This window comes from Phacochoerus africanus, chromosome 15 (assembly GCF_016906955.1).
Source record: "Phacochoerus africanus isolate WHEZ1 chromosome 15, ROS_Pafr_v1, whole genome shotgun sequence".
Classification (NCBI taxonomy): domain Eukaryota; kingdom Metazoa; phylum Chordata; class Mammalia; order Artiodactyla; family Suidae; genus Phacochoerus; species Phacochoerus africanus.
Genome location: NC_062558.1, coordinates 66,546,512 through 66,569,890, shown reverse-complemented (window position 1 = coordinate 66,569,890; position 23,379 = coordinate 66,546,512). Strand labels below are relative to the sequence as shown.

The window sequence follows — 23,379 nt, the reverse complement described above, 5'->3', positions numbered from 1 at the left end:
GCTATAGCTCCGATTGGACGCCTAGCCTCGGAACCTCCATATGCTGTGGGTTCAACCCTAGAAAAGGCAAAAAAAAGACCAAAAAAAAAATTACTGTGGTCTCCATATTCAGTGTTACTCTGAGAGGTGTGATAAAATCTGCTATGATTGTGGATTTTTCTAGTTCTCATAATTATGTCTACTTTTGCTTTATATAATTTAAGCCTTTACTGTTTTAGGCACATGATTTTTAAATTGTGTATTTTCTTTCATTGTTTTACCTCAAACTGTACTTATTTTTATGTTGTAGATATGCTTCCAAACAGGATTATATATTGAATTTTAATTTTTATCCAATTTGACAATCTTTGTGTTTTTTCAATTGGAGTATTTAGTTATTTTGCATTTAATATCAAATAGTTTATAACCCACATTATATGATAAATATTTGGGTTAAATCTACTATAATATTTGTGTTTTCTATTTGTCTTATTTATTTCATAGTGTTTTTTCTGTTCTTTCTTGCCTCTTTAAGGATTGATAGTTTTATCATTTCACTTTTTCAGTGTTCAAATGAAAGTTATAATTGTTTTTTCATCTTTTAGAAATTACCTCCAGAAATTTTATTAATCATACTTAAGCCTAGAATTAAATGATAATTTATTTTTTTAGACACTATAAGGACTTTAGAGTAGTTAAATTCCATTTCTCTGACCTTATGTGCTGTTGCTGTAAATCTGTTTGGTTTTTAAATTTCACAAGATATTTTATACATTTAATATTTATTTAGATTTACCTACATGTTTCCACATACTGCTTGTGTCTTATACCTTACATCTGGGATCATTTTCCTTCTGTTTGAAGTATAATCTTTAATTTCTTTTAGTGTGTTCTGCTAGTATCATACTTCCTCATTCTTTGTGTTTATCTGAGGATGACTTTATTTAACTTAAAGTCATTTAAGTTATGACTTGAAAGATATTTGTTACATGATGTAGAAGTTTGGCAGTTTAATATTTTTATTTTTGAATATTAAAGATATAAATTCCATTACCTCTGGCTTCTTGTACTGGCTGTTGAAAATCATTTGTCAGTGTGTCATTTCTATGAAGGTAACTTTTAATTTCCTCTTTGTCTTTGGTTTTCTGAAGCTTCACTATACCATAGGTGTAGAATTTAATTTTATTTATGCTGCTTTTGGAAATCATTGAACTTCTTTATTTATTTGTTTATTTATTTATTTTGTCTTTTTATCTTTTCTAGGGCCGCTCCCTCGGCATATGGAGGTTCCCTGGCTAGGGGTCTAAACGGAGCTATAGCCACCGGCCTACGCCAGAGCCATGGTTCCTAGTCGGATTCATTAACCACTGAGCCACAACAGGAACTCCGGAAATCGTTGAACTTCTTTAAATTGACTGATGTCTTTCATTAAAATCTCTCTTGTCTATTCAGACAGCCTCTGATCCATTCTCTTGCCTTTCTCCCTCCAGCATTCCTATTAAACCTGTTAGTCTTTCTCACTGTATAGTCAATGTTTTTTACCCTCTATGACATACCCCTCTTTTTGTCTGTCTTTGGTGCTTTTTAGGATTTTTTTAATGCACTGTCTTCTGTTCTCTTTATTCTCTCTGCAGCTCTGTCTGATATGCTCTTAAACCTATATACCAATTTCTTCATTTCACTTACTGTATTTCTCAGTTCTAGAAGTTCTGTTTAACTTTTTCAAAGCTGCTCTGCCACTTTGTAGTCAGTATACATTGTTAAAATTATTTTTAGGCATTTATTAAAAGAGTAAGCATAGCTGTTTTATAGTTTATGGCTAATAATTCAGATATATAAAGTCTTTCTGAGTCAGTTTATTTTTTTTCAACTGGCTCTCACTCATGAGGTCTCAATTCCTTGCACTTCTAGTTATCTTCATGTGCTTGTCATTATAATTCTAAGTTTACGTATGGGAATAAGTTAATGCATGGTGTCTCTGTTTGCTTCTGGTAGGCACCTGAGGGAGGGGAGAAACAATCAGTCTGGGCTCATTTTTTATTCAAAGACCAAGTCTGAGTTTCTCTGGGCACCTCCATCTCTATCTCCAGGCAATGGGAATCCTGGGCAGTAAGGTTTATTTACCTTTGTTTCACCATTACCCTGTTGATGATTCCTGTGAGATAAAGCTTAATATGAGGAGAATTTCCTATTAATCTGCATGCACTGCTTCCCTTACCTTTCAGGATCATTAAATCATAAATTCAGATTTGCTCAAATTAGCAAATGCTCTCAGGACAAGCACAGTTTCTGTGCTCATTAAACTCACTGGTTCTCATTTATTCCATTTGTACTGATAGTTTCTTGTAGTTTTGTTACTTGTTTGTTGCTCTGGGGAAATGTTTTTAAATATATTTGGCTTAGCGTTTTCAGTAGTTTGCAGTGGGACGATTGGTCTAAACAATCTAATCAAGCCTTCTTCTATCACCTAAAACTTGAAGTCTGCAATAGTATTAACATTATCAAGTTTATCAGAAAACTTGACAAATTTGTTGTCATTCCATTTCTGTCAGTTCTATAGAATTATCGACATTATATTATATATTGAGTGCCTGTTATGTGCCAGACATTGTTCTATGAAATATTTATTCAACCTTAAAAAAGAAGGAAATTCTGCAATATGTGATAACATGAGTGAAACTTGAAGACCTTATGTGAAGTGAATAGTGGGTCACAGAAGGACAAATACTACCTGATTCCACTTATATGAGGGATCTAAAATAGACAAGCTATTAGAAGCAGAGAGTAGAGCAACAGTTACTAGGGGAGGAGGAGGAGAAAGGCTGAGATGTTAATCAGCAGGTATAAAGTTTCAGTTATGCAAGATGAATAAGTTCTAGAGATCTGCTGTACAACATACAACTTGTATTAACAATATTATATCATACACTTAAAAATATGTTAAGAAAGTAGATCTTCTGGGAGTTCTCTTGTGGTGCAGCAGGTTAAGGATGTGGCATCATTGCTGCTGTGGCACAGATTTGATCCCTGGCCAGAGAACTTCTGCATGTTGCATGACCAAAAAGAAAAAAAGAAAGTAGATCTCCTATTTTGTGTTCTTACACCACAATGAAAGTAAATAAATGAAGACTGTTCAACCAGTTTTTATTCTTAGTCTCTGTGAGATGTAAGTTTAATGGAGCATTACAGTGATGTGATTAATAGTGGGAACTATGGGGCCCATCAGCCTTGGATTCATATTGTAGTTCTACCACTGGCTAGCTCTGACCTTCACAAGTTCCTCATGTTATTTTCATTTACATTTTTTTTTTGTCTTTTTGGGGCCGCACCCATGGCATATGGAGACTCCCAGGCTAGGGGTCAAATTGGAGCTGTAGCTGCCTGCCTACACCACAGCCACAGCAACATCAACAAGATCCAAGCTGCATCTGCAACCTACACCACAGCTCAGGGCAACGCTGGATCTTTAACCCACTGAGCAAGGCGAGGGATCGAACCTGTATCGTCATGGATGTTGGTTGGGTTCATTAATTGCTGAGCCATGACAGGAACTCCTGTTTTCATTTACATTTTAGAGATGAGTACAATACAGCTTAGAGAATGTACCATGTCAGATCGTGTAGCTAGCATCTGGTGGCAGCAGACTCTGAATAGTCCAGGATAGGCTATGCTCTTTCCACTGTTTGTTCTGGGTTAGGCATGATTACTGATAAAGTACCTAAAGACTCAGTACTATCAATGTGTGAGTAGTGGAACTGATAATGAAAGGTCCCATCTTCACCCAAGTCATCTGAAAGGTTGTAGAAAGGAATAAAATTCACAAAGGAAGCATCGATTTTAGCAGTGACTCTTCAGCTGCCTTCAGTGTTCTATAAGATATTACTAGATTCTCCTTTAATAAAATGCTCATGAGCAAATAAGCATGGGAACTGTATGGTGTATTTTCTTCTTAGAGAGACACTGAAAAGGCTAACATAGTAAAGACTGTGATAAGACCTATGCTTAAAACAGTAACACCCCAAAACTGTTGGTGTTGTAGATTTCACAGAAGAAATTTTAACTGTATGCCTAACTCTTTGATGTACTAGGTATATTCCTAGAAATGTATGTAAATTAAAATCTTGTAAATCAATTATATTTTGAAAAAAAAGAAATCTTTAAAATAAAATTTTTTTACAGAAAAAAGCCACCCTTTAATTCATTCATTAATATAAATCTATGATAATAGGGTTTTCCTAAATAAAATTGCATTTTTACCAGATAACTATAAAATCAAGAGAAAATAAAAGATTTTTGAAATTTATAACAACTTTATTACTCTTGCTTGTTGAAAGAAAGTCAAAATGATACTAAAGGCTTTTGTTTTCAAGAAATTTTTATACTTTTTATAAAACACATTGTGGAGATTGACTAGCATGGAACTGAGATGTTATCTGGATTCTTTTGCTTGCCTGTGTTTTGTTTTTGTTGTTGCTGTTGTTTTTAAACTTCATTTTGTTCCCCATCTGAAACTACAGATAAATTAGATAATATTTTTAAGTAATGAAAAGTCAAATGGCTCTTTCACTTTCTGTTTCATTTCATCTTGTCCTAATATTGCCCTTGGTTAGAAAAGAAAAATTAAGTATTTTGATTAAATGTGTTGCGCAAGAACTGAAAGACAGCATTGAAAAATGGAAAGAATATGGCTTGGGGATTGAGAGTGCCCTGGATATGAAATTATGAGAAGCATCTGTTACATACCAGACACAGTGATAAATGTCATGTACTCATCTTATTTGATTTCACAACAACCCTAGTACTTAATAGGTAGTATTTTTAAAAATGAGAAATTGATACTGAGGCAGGTAAGTGACCAGCCTAGATGCTGTATTTCTTGTTAAAGTAAAAGAAGCGGCTGTGAGTCTGTTTTATTCTTCAGTGGTCCTGAGCTGTAAAGAAACCTGGGTTCGAAGTAACAGGTGATTGCCTGGTATGTGGCATGTGATCTGTAAAGAATTTTACATTCAGTATCCCTTTTCAAAGACCGCTATCAGGAAGGAATTCTTTTTCCTTTTTTTTTTTCTTTTTTTTTGGCTACGCCCATAGCATGTGGACGTTCCCAGGCCAGGGATGGAATTGCACCACAGCAGCAACCTGAGCCACTGCAGTGACAACACCGGATCCTTAACCTGCTGTGCTTTAAGAGACCTCCAAAATTATTTTTCTTGGCATGCCATGAAGTCTAAACTTACTTTACTGGGGAAGCACACTGTTACATGTGGCATTTAAGTTCCAGATACGTTATTGATTGTACAAGCTTTATGAACTGGTCTGAAAAACTAATCATTTATGATTCTTTTTCTTTAGGATGTGCATGCTAACTTAAAAACAACTAGTTCACAGATATTTAAAACATAAGGCATTTGTAAACCTGGGATTGCTATGTAAAGACATTTGCTCTAAAGCTTTAAATTCATAAATCACAAGGTTGATTTCGGATATATTACTCAGATGCATGCTTTTATAGAATTTCTATTTCATTTCCTGCCTATTTTAGGAAGGGAGAATCTGATTTATTTATTTATGTCTGCATTTTTGAATCATTGCCTATATTGTATTTATAAACTTAGTTCTCTCAAGTCAAACCCTTTATTTCTAAAGATAGTGGCTTTAACAGGTAATAATAAAAAATAATTGAATAGTCCCAGACAATTTTTTGTGTTATTCTTTAGTAGAATGTTGAGAAAGTAGTTCATTAAAGCTTTTCATTTAGGCTGGTCTTTTTCATCTAACTGACGCACCAAACCTTGGCTATATTGCACGTACATATTAAATAATTGTATTTTTACTAAAAATTTTTTATTTTCTGGACTAAGACTTTTTGGTCAATAATAGCAAGAGACAGGGCCTAGTCATTTAATAGGCACTTATTAACAAGGGTGCAGTGAAAGCTTTAAAAATCTTTTTTGTATCGTCCATGGTGAACAAAAGACTTTTTTTTTAAATTTATGCCCTGATACACAGAATAAATTATGCATTGTTTTCCTTCCATACGTTTATAAAGACTGTACCTACCTGCACAGCACATTAAAAGAATATCTTAATATTTTGAAATAACTTTTTAAAACAACTGGAAACCTACAGGATAGTTGAAAGTTGAATGTCAGGATCTTTTTCCCCAAAAATTATATGAGAGCAAGCAGCTTGCCTGATGCTCCATTACCTCTAAATATGTTAATACTTATTTCCTGCTGAAAGATACCTGGCTGCATTACTACAACTATCCAAGTCAGGAAATGAATATTAATGCATTACTATTATGACTGTCAATACAGACTCCATTCAAATGTTGCTCCAATAATGTCCTTTATGGCAAAAGGATCCAGTGCAGATACATGCATTGCATTTAATCACCATGCTTCTTTAGTTTCTTTTAGTCTGGACTCATTCTTCAGGTTTTCCTTGGCTTTCATAACCTTGACTTTTTTTTTTTTTTTGTCTTTTGTCTTTTTAGGGCCTCACCTGCGGCACATGGAGGTTCCCAGGCCAGGGGTCCAATCTGAGCTACAGCCGCCAGCCTACGCCACAAGCGCAGCAAAGCGGGGTCTGATCCGTGTCTGTCACCCACACCACAACTCACAGCAACGCCAGATCCCTAATCCACTGAACGAAGCCAGTGATTGAACCCGCATCCTGTGGATGCTAGTCAGATTTGGTTCCGCTGAGCCACAACAGAAACTCCAACCTTGACATTTTTAAACATCATGGTTATTTTGTAGAAACTCCTTCAGTTTGGGTTTGTCTGATATTTTCTTGGGCTAAGACTTAGGATATGCATCTTTGGCAGAAATAGCACAGAAGTGATGCCGTGTTCTCACTGCATTCTATCAGGTGGCAGATAATTTTGACTTATCCCATTACTAATGATGATCACTTGATTAGGGTGGTGTCTGCCAGATTTCTCTTCTCCACTGTAAAGTTACTCTTTTGTAATTAACACATGTTTTGTGTGTGTGAAGGGAGAATACTTTGAAAGTATGTTGTTAGACTTTGAATTTATTGATTTATTTATATTAACATGGACTCGTGTTTTATAGTTTTATTCAGTGCATCATAATCTGTTAATATCTGTTTATTTTGAGTTTCAAATTGATTTCATTTTGGCCAACAGGAGCACATTCAAAATGGTTTGTCTTTTTACACATCCTTCTCATTCATGGAGAACTTCCTTGCTTTATGGCATAACAACTATTTCAGGCTCATCATGTATATTCCCTGCCACAGTCCTGGAACCAGCCATTTCTTCAAGGAAGGCTGGTTCTTTTTAATGGAAATAATATTTAGAAGACATGATCTGGGTTTTAGGTATATTCATTGCTATTAGACTGTCACTGTTAGGTGTCACTTTTCATAGGCCTTCCTAGTGAACATACATTTTGTCATGTATTTCTTAATCTCTCTGTGTTGAAAACAATGAGTTCACACCAATATATCTAGTTCTAATCCTAAACCAAAGAGTTTGTTGCACACAATTGTAATTCCTTTCTCTGACAGTGAAAAACATGTCTTTTGTTATCTTTAATGCTCTTTATTCTTTGATCAGTCTCCTTAAAAGAAACTGTTTTTCTATCTCCCTTACCTGACTGTTTTCTTCTGCTCGGGCTCTGCCTTCCCATTCTGGGCTGCCCTCTGCCTAGATGCCCTTCTCACTGGGTTCTGACACTGTTCTAAGTTACCAAATGTGTGAACAACTTCCTCACTGCTCGCAAACTGAGTCCCATGCCTAGACCACCCCTCCAAATGTGTTCACTCCTCTTATTCTGTTTGGATTCTGATGCCTCACTTGGGTTCCGATGCAGCCACTGCATGTAGATATCCTCCTTCCTTTACCTGGGCTTTCACTCCCCACGCCAGGACAATCTTTTGGGCTCTAGATTCCCCAGGCAATCCATCTTCCTCAGCACAATCCAGATTCTGATACCTCATGCAAGGCAGCTCTCCCACTCACAATCCTTGTCCTGCTTGGCTCCAGCACCCAGCACTGCTCCCCCTCCCCCACACCCTGGCACAGTTGCCCATCTTAGTGGGCTCCACATAATGGCTTACAACTGAATTGTTCAATAAGAGGAGGGAGAAGGGGAAGGGCCAAAAGGTTTATTATTTAATTATTGTCTTAGAGTTGTTCTCTGAAGTGTTTTATTCAGAGAATCACTGCTAATTATTATAATGAAAATCACAGCAAGAAGTACAATTTGACATACAAAATTCATTTTATTAGGATGTTTTTTAAATTACATGAGTTTACTTATATGCCCTATACTACCTCTATAGATTAATTACTTTGAGATCAAACAAAAGATCAAGAGATTAAAAATTCCATGTCTATTCTAAGGTGACAGCAGGCTATAAACTATTAGTTTAAAATAATCCTATCCTGACTACTATTTATTTGATTTTATCATTGACTATGGTAATATGAGTAGGATAAACCTTTACATATGTTCTTATATAAAGCAAAAACAATCATAAAAAATCGCAATGTATAATAGCCTTAAATTAACATATATTTGTAACTTGATTTTTTTTCTCATCTAAATAGAAGAGTCTTCATTTTGGCTTCCCTTATATGGTAACATGTGCTGCCGATTAGTCGCCCAACCAGCTTGTATGGCTGAAGATGCATTTGCAGGATTTCTTAATCAGCAGGTTAGAGGACTTTAAATATCCTACAACAGTTAGAGCTTCCTTCTTCCTTCCTTCCTTCTTCCTTCCTTCTTCCTTCCTTTCTTTTTCTTTCTTTCTGTATTTATTTATTTTAGCTCTAATTTAGATCTTAATATGCTAGCAGTTGTTTGGCCTTCTGATATTGAGAATTTTTTTTTTAATGAAGTCCTCTTTTAAATGATAGTTTTCTCATTGTTATAGGATGTGGGGGTGGGGGTGGCTGGGGTGAGAAGGTGGAAAGGGGAGGGGTCTAAAGCAGTTTCGATGGCTAAGGAGCTACCTCTCTAGGTTCCTGTTAATAGCAGTAGCAGGATAATCAATAACAGAGGACTCCTGTGGGAGCTGATGAGGACTGCTCCACACCTTTCGCATAAAGGCCTTTCTGGCAACATCTTTTGGCACAGTTTAGGTCTCTGGGCTTCCAAAGCTGCCCCTGTGCCACCTACTCCTGATTTATTTATAACCACAGTTATTTATATTCAGTAAATAATTAATTATGGGCTTCAGTGAATCAATAGCTTTTTAAAAAATATTCCATTAAGAGGAAAGAAAATTTGCATTCTTACAGGGAAGTCAACATTTTCCAGTGTTCTGAGAATAGTGAAGGAAAGTTATATTTTGAATATTGAGTTTTTTTAAGAATTTTCCTGAGTCATTAGGTGAGTTGCTGTGGAATTCCAAGCACTAATTTTTAATAAAAAACCTTCTCTAAAACTGCATTGACTTATTTTATGTGTATAAAAGTTGTGTGATAATCATCACCTCCATTTTATTTAATGCTCTTGAGAATTCCAAACCTTTCTTCTCTGATATTAACTTACTTTTTGATTTGGGGCTATTGACTTATTGTATTGTAAATTTAATGTGTAACTATCACATTAAAACATTTTAAAAAACTAATTTAACTTTGATAATTCAAGTATTTTGTTGAATTTAGAGTTAAGATGATAAATCATGCTTTAAAGTTGAGAGTTTCTTGGGTTTTTTTTCAGCAAATGGTAGAAGGTATGATTACTTGGAGAAGATTATATTGTGTTTTAAGAGGGGGTAAACTCTATTGTTTTTACACTCCAGAAGAAATTGAAGCTAAAGTGGAACCAACTTTGATAGTGTCCATTAACAAGGTAAATAAAATGCTATTTTGAAAATAAAAGTGTAATATTTTATGAAGTTTATTATTTTCTATTATAATTCATACTGTTGTCATCTTATTTACGGAAAGGGAAGGACTACTAAAAATAGGTTAGTTCATAAAGATAATCTTATTTTTCTTCTCATGATAGAGCTTACCTAGTGTAGAAAATACTATATATATGTATATGTATATATATCCTAAGAAAACATAGTAATTGGAAATCTAAACCAGGAAATCGCTTTTAAAGCAGAGAACGTAACTCTATATTAACTCTATATTAAGAGATTATATAAACATAAATGGTTAGCTTATATTACAGTGATGCTCTTTCTACTCAGACAAACCCATAAAAAGAAATTCCTGAGTATACTTTCTGATTTCTTACAGGGTTATTGGACAGTTCAACTTTCTGTCAAAGCAAGAAAGCCTCACGTTGTGTTTAGATTATCACATATACATAAATATACTGGTGTGATACAAAGGAGATTATAAAATTTTAGTTACAAAGTTTTCACCCAAAAATCTATAGGAAGACTTTTTAATCTAATGCATATATTTTCCTGATCCCACAGTCTTAAATTTGTTTTCATCTGTCATCCAACTCTAGTGTTTATTAGAGGGCTTCCTCCCTCTTTTTATAACGTTCCTACTCTAGAAATAAAAATCACATTACTAGAACAGAATATCATGTTTTTTGCCTATGGACTGCAATTAATTCTTTTACTTTGCTTGCCTTCAGTAGGGTTGAATTGAAGTATATGATAAAATGTGAGCCCTCACATGTGTTAACTGTAATATACATGTTCTGCTTGTTTTAGATTATCTTGAGGAAAAAAAAAATTGTATGTCCTAAAACAAACATGTAGATACTGGTTTGCTAATCTATAAGGATTTAGTATCTGATCTTTCCAATAATAACATTTGATCTGTTTCTATCCTACTTTTAAAAATGACGCTACTGGAGTTCCCGTCGTGGCACAGTGGTTAACGAATCCGATTAGGAACCATGAGGTTGCAGGTTCGGTCCCTTCCCTTGCTCAGTGGGTTAAGGATCCGGCATTGCCATGAGCTGTGGTGTAGGTTGCAGACTCGGCTCAGATCCCAAGTTGCTGTGGCTCTGGTGTAGGCCGGTGGCTACAGCTCCGATTCGACCCCTAGCCTGGGAACCTCCATGTGCCTCGGGAGCGGCCCAGGAAATAGCAAAAAGACCAAAAAAAAAAAAAAAGACACTACTTTTTGGGAGTTCCCGTCATGGCTCAAAGAAAACGAATATGACTAGTATCCATGAGGACCCAGGTTCAATCCCTCACATCACTCAGTGGGTTAAGGATCCATCCTTGCCTGAACTGTGGTGTAGGTCGCAGATGCATCTCAGATCTGGCATGGCTGCGGCTGTGGCATAGACTGGCGGCTACAGCTCCTATTCAGCGCCTAGCCTGGGAACCATCATATGCCATGGGTGTGGCTCTAAAAAGACAAAAAAATAAAAATGATGTTACTTTTTACTTAAAGGAAGTCCTTCAGTAGACTTTTTATTATGTAATTAAGTTCACTTAATCATCTATTTTGTGTGTTAGATTAGTGTTGCTCTTAATATATCTCAAAAGTATAACAATTTATTTTCGTTTAAAAAATTAGCCTAATGAAAGTATATATATATACTTTTTTTTTTTTCTTCTTTTTAAGGCTGCATGTGCAGCATGTAGAAGTTCCTAGGCTAGGGGCCAAATTGGAGCTGCAGCTGCTGGTCTATGCCACAGCCACAGCAACATGGGATCTGAGCTTCATCTGTGACCTATACCACCACAGCTCATGGCAGTGCTGGATCCTTAACCCACTGAGCGAGGCCAGGGATAGAACCTACATCCTCATGGATACTACTCAGGTTCATTACCACTGAGCCACAATGGCAACTCCCAGTATAATTTTATTATTGGAAAATTGATACAATTTTTTTTACTACTTGTCAACTTTTTGTTTTGTTTTGTTTATGCAGTATTCATTCCTCCCAACCTTTTGAAAATTTCAAATGCAGAGAAAAATTGAAAGAAGAGAATAATAAACACCTGATACCCCTCACCTAGATTCTTCAGCTATTTTTTTTAACACTTTGCTTTCTCTCTAGATAGTTAAAAAAGTTTTTTCTGAATCATTGAAAATAAGTGGAAAACGGAATGGTATTTCTTCCCTAGATTGTCAGCATAATAGATAAAATATAGATAAAATAGATAAAAATTCATGGGTTATTTTTCCATTTCTTCATTTTCCTATCTCCATATCCACTCAGAATCAGTTTTAAAAATAACATCAGAAATGAGGTTCTGCGTCCAAAGCCAAGTCTGCCTGTAGACAATGACTTGGACATGTGTTGAACCATTTAAATGTAAGAGAATAGTTTTAATGGAACTCCTCTGTTATTGTAGCTGGTTCATCTGTATTTTCTTGTCTGATGACAAGAGCCTAATTCCAGAAAAGTGGTTAACAGCATTTACATGGCCTGACTCAACTGATATTTTTCAGTTGACTCATTTTTCCTCCTGGTAATAAAGGCTGATGGCCTGGTGACTGATGGGATTCTGTAGTCAATCAACTCCATTATTAAGATGACCAAAATCATCATTCTTAGAAATCCCAGTGGAGGCTCCATAATTAAGTGTTACAAATTCATAGGAAAATGATTTGTCTAGTAATTTGTATAGACTTGGCCTTAAACTTGGCGGCAACATGGACTGTACTTGACCTGGAGGACTGATAACATAAATATCTCTTCCACTGAATATGACTTTTGTCTAAAGTATAAAAAGAATTTTAAGATTAAACCATGAGGTAAGAATTAAGATTGGAGAGTTCTCTTGTGACACAGCAGGTTAAGGATCGTTGCTACTGTGGTATGGGTTCCACTCCTGGCCTGGGAACTTCCACATGCCATCAGTGTGACCAAAAAAAAAAAAAAAAAAAGAAAAGAAAAGAAAAAACAAAGACTTCTCTGGGAAGAAAAAAGAATTTACAGAATGCTACTGAAGCACATAAAAGAAGACTCAAATAAATACTATCATATTTTTTTTTAAAAAGTTAAGGTTGCTAAGATTAATATAATTTGGTTGCTTATCTCACAAATCAAAGTGATGACAAAGTGTTACATTCTCTAGCTTTGCAGTATTGCCATCTTAATTCCAGCACTGATTCCTGCCCTTTCTGTGTAGAAACTTTGGCCTTTGCACTTCCTACTTCTTTTTTTTTTTTTAAGTTTTATTGAGGTGTAGTTAATTTACAAGGCTATGATCATTTCTGTTGTACAGCAAAGTGACCTAGTCATATATATACCCATACCATTCTCTCTCAGGTTCTTTTCCCACATAGATTATCTCAGAATACTGAGTAGAGTTTTCTGTGCTACACAGCAGATCTACCTTAGGTTTCCTTTGAGCCCTTCCATTCACCTGAAAATTTCACTCTTAATAGTTAAATGCCACTGGTCACATTATTTAAATATGTCAGATACCATCTTGGTCAAGAAAACTATTTGTTACTTCTGAAAACAACTTTTTTTTAAATTATATCCTCTGTTAATTTTGATTTATTTTTCTCAGTTTATAAGATTATTCAAATTTATAGAAAAATTAAAAAAATACTGCAGTGAACACTTGCAAACCACCTAGATTTAACTGGTAACGTGTTGTCGTATTGGCTTTATCTTTCCATTTTTCTTTTTTAGGAGAGAGTTAAACACTATGTTTTATTTAATTTTTTAATGTTAATTTTTATTTTTAAAAATTTATTCTTAATTTTTTTTTCCTCTTTTTGGCCACACCCACAGCATGCAGAAGTTCCTGGGCCATAGATTGAAGCCACGCCACAGCAGTAACCAGAACCACTGCAGTGACAATGCTAGATCTAATCTACTAAGCCACAAGAGAACTCCAGTATTTAATTTAATTTTTACTTGGCCTTATGGTGGCATAGTTTACATAAAATAAAAAATCACCAAAATTAAGAGTACAGTTTGATAATTTTGATAAATAATATGCAATTGTGTAATCATTACTATAATCATTATTGGATTTTTTTGTTGTTTAAAATCTTTTATGAGAACATTTAAGTTCTACTCTCATTAAATTTCAGTGTACAATAATGTTATCAACTGTAGTCACCATGTTTTACATTAGAGCTTTTTATTTTATAGCTAAAAGTTTTAAAGTTTCTTATCTATATTTTTTGCTGATCCATTTGAACATGTCTCCGACATTGATAATTCACCCTGAATACTTCAACATGCACATTTCAAAAGTGGGAGGCTCTGAAATTATATAAACTTTATATAATATTATAATACCATTATTACAGCTAAGCAGATTAACAGTAATTCTCTTATATAATCTAATGTCCAGTCCATAGTCATATTTCCCCAATGTCCCCACAATGTCCTTTTAGCTTTTGCTTTCCATCTAAGAATATTCAAAGATTGTGCATCCTTTGTATTTCTAAACTGTAAATTAGGTCTAGAGTTTTGATTAAATTCATTTTAAACATTTTTGTGAGAATATTTCATGAGTAATAACTTTATAGGGCATTCTGTTTAGAGGTGCCTGGTATCAATTTATCTCACTGTTGGCAATTCCAAGTGTAATGACTTGGTTAAGATGGTGACCACTAGTTCTTTCCAGTATAAAGGTAGGCTTTTCTCTTTACAATTAGCAAGTAGTCAGCAAGGTAATACTTAGACACAGTATGAGTATCTTTCTTGTCCAAAAATCTTTCCATAATGGTTTTAGTGAACTGATTGTCTTTACCTGAATCGATTGTTACATTGGAGATTGCCTGTTTTTCTCATCCTGTCCTTCCTTCTGTTTGTGTTAGCTGCTATTCTTTTCTGCTTTTTAGGGCCACACCCACAGCATATGGAGGTTCCTAGGCTAGGGGTCAAATCGGGGGCTACAACTGCCAGCGTATACCACAGCTCACGGCAACGCCAGATCCTTAACCCACTGAGCGAGGCCAGGGATCAAACCCGCAACCTCATGGTTCCTAGTCGGGTTCATTTCCACTGCACCTCAATGGGAACTCCTTAGCTGCTGTTCTTTTTGTAAAGATGGACTTTTTCTAATCACCTAGGAATGACTATCAGTCTCTCCTGAAAAGGCCAGATAAATATTTAATGTTGTAATGACCAGTTTTTAGAGTAAGGAGTTGAAATTACATATTGGCATTGTATTGATGTTGGAAATATGTACTGGAGTGGAGTTACCTCCTCCAGAAGTAGCACATGAGTATTGAGTCTGTTGTCTCACCTACTTCCAATGTTATGATAAACTCAAAGATTTTAATTATTTAATCTATTCAGTGTTTTAAATTACTTGGTTTTTAAATAGAAAATAGATGTTTTAATTGTTTTCCTTACTTTGTAAATTTCTAAGGGACATATTCTTAAAGAGGATCTTTGATTAAATGCTAACTTGGTATTTTCTCATAGGTAGAGCAGGTGAGCACCAAATAAAACTTTTAAGAACTGTATTTTTGTTTCAGTTTTAGTATATTTCCATTGCTGGGTTTCTAAGATCTTTTTATGCTTAATAATGTTAAATATTAAATACAAAGCAGTTTCTTTCTTTTGGTTGTCTTCTCTCATGATTTAGAAAATAATAATTTTACTTAATACTACTTTAAAAATTATGTGAAAACATAAATTTTACAGTTGCTAAGGTTATATAAATAATAGTTCTGTTATTTTGATCAAGGTTATATAAATAATAGTTCTGTTATTTTGATCTGTTCTCTAACTATAATTCTCGTCCTTCTAAATGGCATTTCCTGTAAGGCTAAGTCAGTTCATTAATTTTCAGAGGGAGCCATCTGTGGAAATAGTCACATTAAGGAAAGAAAAGCCTAAAAGCTATTCCCCTCCCCTTTTCAATCCAAATTTGAAAGGATGATTTACTTCAAAGTGATTGCTTCAACTTCAAAAAACTTCCCTATGAATGTTGTTGAGCTAGACATTCTCAATAAGGGGTACTTAACTGGAGCCAATGAATCTCCTATACATTGAAGAAAGCATTTTATTAGCCAAAGTTTTATCCATTGCCAGAGGGGTGGGGAGTGGAATGGAAAAGAAGTGTAGGTCTTTGAGATCAATCGTCTTTTCTTGATTTAAATACTATGCATCACTTCATTTTAATGAATAATAGAATCTGTACCAAACAAGTCAATAACACTAGTTGGTGTGATAGTCCTTTGTTAAATTGTCTTGAAATTGCTTTTAACCATTATGTTTATGATGGACCCTAGCAAGTAAATTTTTAGGAAGCACATGGGATTTTCTTCTGATTATGTTCATCCTCCTAATGTATGAATGCTATATCTATAAACTATTCAGATTTTTTTTATTAAATATTTTAAACAGCCTTTTCCTTTAGGAGTTTACGTATGATTTCACTGACATAAATGGAAAATAATTGTATCACACTAATACTAATCAGACTTAATGCTTAAGTCTAATTTATGGTTATGCTTTACATATTTCAAGCATTGTTTGCCATATATTATCAGAGTATATATAAGGTCTAAAGCTTGTTTTTAGCCATCAACAATTTTGTCTTCATCTCTGATTAGCAAGACTTAGGCCAAACACCTTTTAAAGAGCTCATTTATCTTTACAACATGTTCGTGAGGCAAATGTGAGTGAAATATAATCTCTGCATTATAGATAAGAAAGAAGGCTTTTGGGTTTTTATACTTGTATTAAGGTTTTCTTTGAAAAATTTCAAGATCATCTGTAGAAAATATAGTATAAATGAACCCATCTGTACCCACACACATTATCTCCACCATAGGATTATTTTGTGCCAGATCTTAGAGATGTATCATTTTACTTGTAAATATTACAATTACCATACTTAAGAAAATTTATAGGAGTTCCTGTCATGGCACAGCAAAAACAAATCTGACTAGGAACCATGAGGTTGTGGGTTTGATCCCTGGCCTTGCTCAGTGGGTTAAGGATCCAGCATTGCTGTGAGCTGTGGTGTAGGTCGCAGATGCGGCTCAGATCTTCCGTTGTGGTGGCTGTGGCGTAGGCTGGCAGCTGTAGCTCTGATTAGACCTGTAGCTTGGGAACCTCCATATGCTGCGGGTTCAGCCCTAAAAAGTGAATAAAGAAAGAAAATTTATAGCCAAAATAAGGCCAATATATCAAAAATCCAGACAGTGTTCAAATTTCCCAGTCTTGTACTTTTTTAAACAACTTGAATCAGGATCCAAATAAGAGCAGTTGCAGTTGATTGTTTAGGTCTCTTAAATCTCTTATTTAAATCTGTTGGCTTTTATTCCACCCATCCTTTTTCTGCACTACACATAATATACACACAATTTATTTGTTGAAGAAATTTTGGTCATTTATCCTGCAGAGCTTTTCATAATCTGGAGTTTGCTGATTGCATCTTCAAGTTGTCTTCTATTTTTGAGTCAGATATGTTGGTTAGTAAGAATATGTCTTAGAACTTTTTTTTTTTTAAGTGACCACACCCATGACATAGGGATTGAACCCCCAGGCAAGGGATGGAATCCCAGTGCAGCTAAGGCAACCCCACATCCTTTAACCCACTGTCTTGGGCCAGGGTCAAACCTATGCCTTCACAGATCAAGCCACTGTAGGTCAGATTCTTTTTTTTTTTTTTTTTGTCTTTTTGTCTTTTCTAGGGCAGCTCCCATGGCATATGGAGGTTCCCAGGCTAGGGATCTAATCAGAGCTGTAGCTGCCGGCCTACACCACAGCCACAGCAACGCCAGATACGAGCCGAGTCTGCAACCTACACCACAGCTCACGGCAACGCCAGATCCTTAACCCACTGAACAAGTCCAGGGATTGAACCCGCAACCTCATGGTTCCTAGTTGGATTTGTTAACCACTGAGCCACGACCGGACCTCCCAGATCAGATTCTTAAACCCACTGTGCCACATGAGAACTCCTGTCTTGGTAATTTCATCAGGAGGCATGTAATAATGTCTGGGTCTTCCATTCATGTTAATATCCACTAATGAACATTGCTTAGATCCTTTGTTTCTTTGAGAATTGCAAACTGGTGCTATTTTAAGGTTATTTCTGTATTACCTGGGATACCTCTACTTCATCCACTATTAGGTTGAAGAACAATTCTTACAGGAAAGGCAAGATAAAGGCTTGATTTTCTTGCATTTATATACAACTTACTAAAACTATGAGCTTCATTTCCTAGGCCATCCTTGAAAGGTGACCAATGAGTTAGTTCTTAAATATCATTATGAATTTGTGGATTTAAAGATGTTTCATACATCAATCCATTACCATTCTAATTCTCAGTGATGTTCACATTGTCCCAGCTTTGGTTCCAAGAAGCCTCTTTAAGTTTACTCTTGACTGCTTTTGATACAGTCCTAGTATTCTTTGACTTCTAGTAGGACAAGATGTTCCAGGCTCGTGCTGTATAGTTCCTGACCTAGGCTGGTAACAAACCATTTCTCTAAAGAGCTCTGGTTCCTTCTGGTAGGAAAGAGTATTATTTAGAAACCATAATCTGGATACATAGGAGACATTTTTAAGGTCATGTAGTCAAAAGTAAGGTAGTGATTTATAAATTTAGATGTAGTAATTTTCCAATACCACAGAAGTGGAGAGATTGAAATTCAGTTTTAATTCAAAATAATGAAAAACCTTAAATTTTGCTTTGGGTTCAGAGTTCATTCTATTTTCTTTACAAAACTGACTTCTCAAACTATATTTTTATTGACTTCATTCGGCCTTCTCTGGGTACCCACCATCTCATGCCGTGGAAGACTGAAGTTCAGTATGTGCTGATTGACAAAAGTAGAGCCAACCAAGGATGAAAATCTCACAGTGAATAATCTCAAATCTATCTACAAATCAATAAAAGCTGACTATACAGCTTCCCAAATAAACTAAAAAGGTTTGGGATTAGCAAAAGTAAAGCAGGAAACTGACTTTGGAGATAATGCTTATCTCAGAACTTGTTTCCTTATCAATAGTATAAATTAAAAAGTGAATCAGAGATTACCTCTAGGATCTGAGTATCAATGTAAAACTTTTTATCATTATTTGAGTTGTTCTTTTGTTATCTCATTCATTTACTCATCAAATATTTTTCAGGTAGTGGGTACCAGGGAATATTCTAGGTGTGTAAATAATAGGAGAAAAAATACCCCAATTCTTTGCTTTCACCCTAAGAAGAGATGCATAACCTCATCTCTACATTATGTGAGCCCTTAATGATAACAATCCTAAATTTCACCTTTTGTTTTCTAATCCAGGAAATGAAGTCCTCAGCACTGTTATTGAGACTCTGCCCACAGTGAGATTATGAGAAACTTTGTTTAATCCATTTTCCTTTGACATGCAGTTTTTTGGTTGAAAAAATTTCCCATTGGTTAAATTGCTGAGGAAGATAAAACACAGTAGTTAACTGACATGATCTGTTCTGTGTGTTTCATTTGCACCTTTAAAAAATCTCTCATGTTGTAAAAATTTAGCAGTATTTATGTCTTCCATAGTTAATGGAGTGTACAGTATATATTATTGTATTATGTTCTCTTAGAAGTATATAAATGATCCAGTTTGTCACATTTTCTACATAGCTATTTTTGTTTGAAATGATAGCTTGGAATTATTAAAAATTGAACCTACTCATCTATTAAAAAACTCAACTTATTTTTAAATAACTTTTAAGTTGAATCTTTTTAAACCTATATATGAAAGTTAGTCAGGTATTTGTATTAAAATAAATTTGTGTGAAGAGAAATCACAATTCCAGCCATAAGAATACTTCATATTTTATTGTTTAGTTGTTTAGGCGTTTTTTGTTTGTTTGTTTTTTAATGCTAACAGCAATAGAGGGTTGTTCCTCCAGCCTTCAGCCACAAAGTGAGCCTTCATTTAGTGTGAAAGAAGCATTTCAAAGATTCTTCTGAGTGCTTGCATCATTCTCTGCTAGTGTTAATAATAAGCTTTATATTTAAAGAGGTCAATGACATATGTTATCAGGTACCAAAGATGCCATTTAGGGCAGCATCTTTTTATACTGAACAAATAATTACTTTAAAAAGTTAGGAGTTCCTGCTGTGGCACAGTGGATTAAGAATCTGACTGCAGAGGTTCAGATCACTGCAGAGACACAGGTTTGATCCCTGGCCTGGTGCAGTGGGTTAAAGGTCCGTCATTGCTGCCACTGCCTCATAGATCACACTGCAGCTCAGATTCAATCCCTGGCCTGTGAACTTCCATATGCCACAGGTGTGGCCATAAAAAAAAAAGTTAATTCATGGAGTTTATTACCAAGGCAGAAGAATGTAAAAAGATCCTATTATAATAAAATTACAGTGTTGGCCGTAAGTGTTAACAATCCTCTGAAGACAGTCACATTCCTACTTTTTAAACAAATGGATAGACTGTCTTTATCAATCTGTGTTTTTTGAGATTCTCAAACATTTCAAAATTAAGTAGCTGTCTTATACAGCATATATTTTTTTCTCATGTGATATTTGAATAAAAGTGCCTTCCTTCAGAAAAGACCTTCTTATGTGGACTATATGGTGTTCACCTGCCCATATTTACCTGTTTTTCAGGGAATGGGTAGCTCTTCTTCCAAATTCTTTGCTACGTCTGTAATGTCCACATAGACATCATTAAATGCGTACATTGCTTTTGGTGTGTGAATACACACACCCTCTCTTCACCCTATACTCAGTGAAATAAATTTCTTCCCAGCTTTTGTAACTGCCAACCCACTATTCTTCTGCATACATTGCAGTGGGCTTAACCAAATTCTTCTAGAACTGCCCTATCCAATACAGTATCCACTAGCTACTAGGGGCTATTAGGCCTTTAAAATATGGTTGGTCCAGGTTGAGAAAAAATACAGACTGAATTTTAGAGGCTTAGTGTGAAGAAAGAATGTAAAATATCTCAAGTTATTCTATTAGTTACCTGTTAAAATAGTATTTTGAATATATTGGGTTATAAAAATGCATTATTTTAAAATGTATTAATTATTACTTATTTTCACCAGTTTCATTTTACCTTTTTTAATGTGGTTACTAGAAAAGCTTTAATTACTTGCATAGCTCACATTATATTTCTCATGAACAGTATTGCTCCAGAAAAATGTAATATTAGCTTTTGCAGCCAAGTCCCTATCTTTGCTTAATAGATAGGTCTGTTCCAAACTTTTATCCCCATGATTCCTTGGAAACTACATGTAATTGCTAGCTTATCACATGACATGACAGTGCCTGTGTGTGACTTGGAGAGAGTGTCTTCTATACATAGGTGCAAGAATGATCACAGCTATGTCCTACCTAATACCACTCAGAAGAAAGGTTTGGACTGTCAACATGTGTGAAACCATTGCTTTTGTTGTAAAGTGTTACATTCATCGTTTAAGAAAAAAATTACCATATAAATGTTCTATTACTTTATGGATCTTTAGCTATGAGTTTTGTAAATGAGTGTTACATATGAAATAAATGTTAATGAGGAAAGCCTGTTTGCTGCAGTAAACACTAAGTTATGGTTTTACAGCTTTAACTGATAACACTGTGTACTATGCATAAATATTAGAATAAGAAACATACTTTACTGATTATCTTATTACTGTAGGAAATATAGTTAATGTAACATTATAGTTATAACACACTGTAGTTGTTTCATTGCAGATTTTAAGATGTATATAAAAGAAAAGCTCCTACTTAAACTGAGAGATCGAAACAGGTTATGTTTTAATCTTATGTAATTTAACATAAGTGCTCTATGTAGCATACTCTGGAACATTACTCAGCATTTTTAATGTAAAGCATTTTTAAAAAAAAAAACCTAGATTTGAGTTTGAATATTGAAAATTCTCAAAATTACATATAATACATTTAAAATTATCAGTAATAAGATTATAATTGTATCTAGTATAAATATGGTCACTAAGCAATAAAACATTTGATTATTACAGAAATATTCTCTTGTAAAACACCAATTCTGTCTTAATTTTCAGGAAACCAGAATTCGAGCAATGGATAAGGAGAAAAAGAAAAGAATCCATATTTTCTCTGTCATCAACCCTGTTGCTGGACAGGCTATAACTCATATATTTGCAGCTGACAATAGAGAAGATCTAAATAAGTGGTTGGAAGCCTTCTGGCAGCATTTCTTTGATCTTAGTAAGTTGATTTTTGGATTTTTCCAATAGCTTATTCATGTAGCATGAAAGGATGCACATAGCAATATAAGTATTAAAATTATATTACAGTTGTATAGTTTGTATCAAGAATTTTTTTTTTTTTTGGCCACACCTGTGACATGCAGAAATTCCTAGACTAGGGACCTAAGCCATAGCAGTGACAATGCTGATCCTTAGAAATGAGGGCACCGTGGAACTACTGTATGAAAAAATTTTTTATGCTTTTTTTTTTAGAGCTGCGCTCGAGGCACGTGGAAGTTCCCAGGCTAGGGGTCTAATTGGAGCTACAGCTGCTGGTCTGCACCACAGCCACAGCAACGCCAAATCTGAGCCATGTCTGCAACCTACACCACAGCTCACGGCAGCTCTGGATCCTTGACCCACTGAGCTAGGCCAGGGATCAAACCCGCAACCTCATGGTTTCTAGTCGGATTTGTTTCTGCCTGCGCCATGACGGGAACTCCAAAATTTTTTATGCTTTTGAATAAAATGGTAGTATATCATCAATGCATTGATACTTTTTTCTCTCAACCTTTCCTCAGTGTCTGATGGACTATAATAAAGTATACCTTTGAATTCCTAGTATTCTTACCTTTAAGTTTTTCTGGTCCCTAAAACAGCTAGACCACATTTTCTCAAAACATTAGGTTGAACTGCTTAAGGCAGTGTGTTTGATCAAAGGGATAATTAACCATATGAGGAGTAAAAAAACTTCTCTGGAGTAGTGATGATCATAAAATATTAAAACGTTCAGAAGAAACTTCATTTTTATGTAACCTGTTAACCCTAGATTCATTATTGTATCATTTTGGACATCATCCAAAAAGATTTTTTTTTTAACCACACAGATGGTTTTTTAGTTTCAATAATACATGGATTATAAAAACAATGTGGTAGTAATATAATAGAACTCTAGTATGTAAAATATGTGAGGTTCTAATATTCTCAATTTAAGGAGGAATCTTATCAACTGGAAAATATCAAAAATGTAGACTATGGTTAATATCTGTTTCCAAGCAAACTAAGCCTACTGTTAGATTCTGCAAGTTTCAACCAACATTTTATGTCTTTCTATAGAATTGTTTTAGAATTTTATGCCTTTCTATAGAATTATAAAGTAGAGCCATTTCCAAATTATAGAAGGTTATTTCTGTAATTCCTAGAAATAATCCTACAGATATTTTAGGACATTTTGCAGGCTGTTTTCAAGAACTCTATAAAATAATATCTGCAGTCCTCAGACTAATTTTTATTAGCCTGCTCTGATGCATGGCCTGGTCAGTTATTACAGTGATGGTTGGGAAGGGGGCAGAAAAGGGAACTAAATTTATTGATTACCTTCCACA

The 23,379-nt window shown here is 34.8% G+C and overlaps 1 protein-coding gene across 1 annotated transcript in view; it reads left to right on the top strand.

Annotated features, from left to right (window-relative positions):
• RTKN2 (rhotekin 2) overlaps positions 1–23,379 on the top strand; it is a 108,534-nt gene that overhangs the window by 76,475 nt on the left and 8,680 nt on the right. The window contains exons 8-10 of the mRNA XM_047761933.1: positions 8,561–8,667; positions 9,678–9,809; positions 21,848–22,013. Of these exons, the coding sequence (XP_047617889.1) occupies positions 8,561–8,667; positions 9,678–9,809; positions 21,848–22,013 (405 nt within the window). The remainder of the gene's footprint in view (positions 1–8,560; positions 8,668–9,677; positions 9,810–21,847; positions 22,014–23,379) is intronic.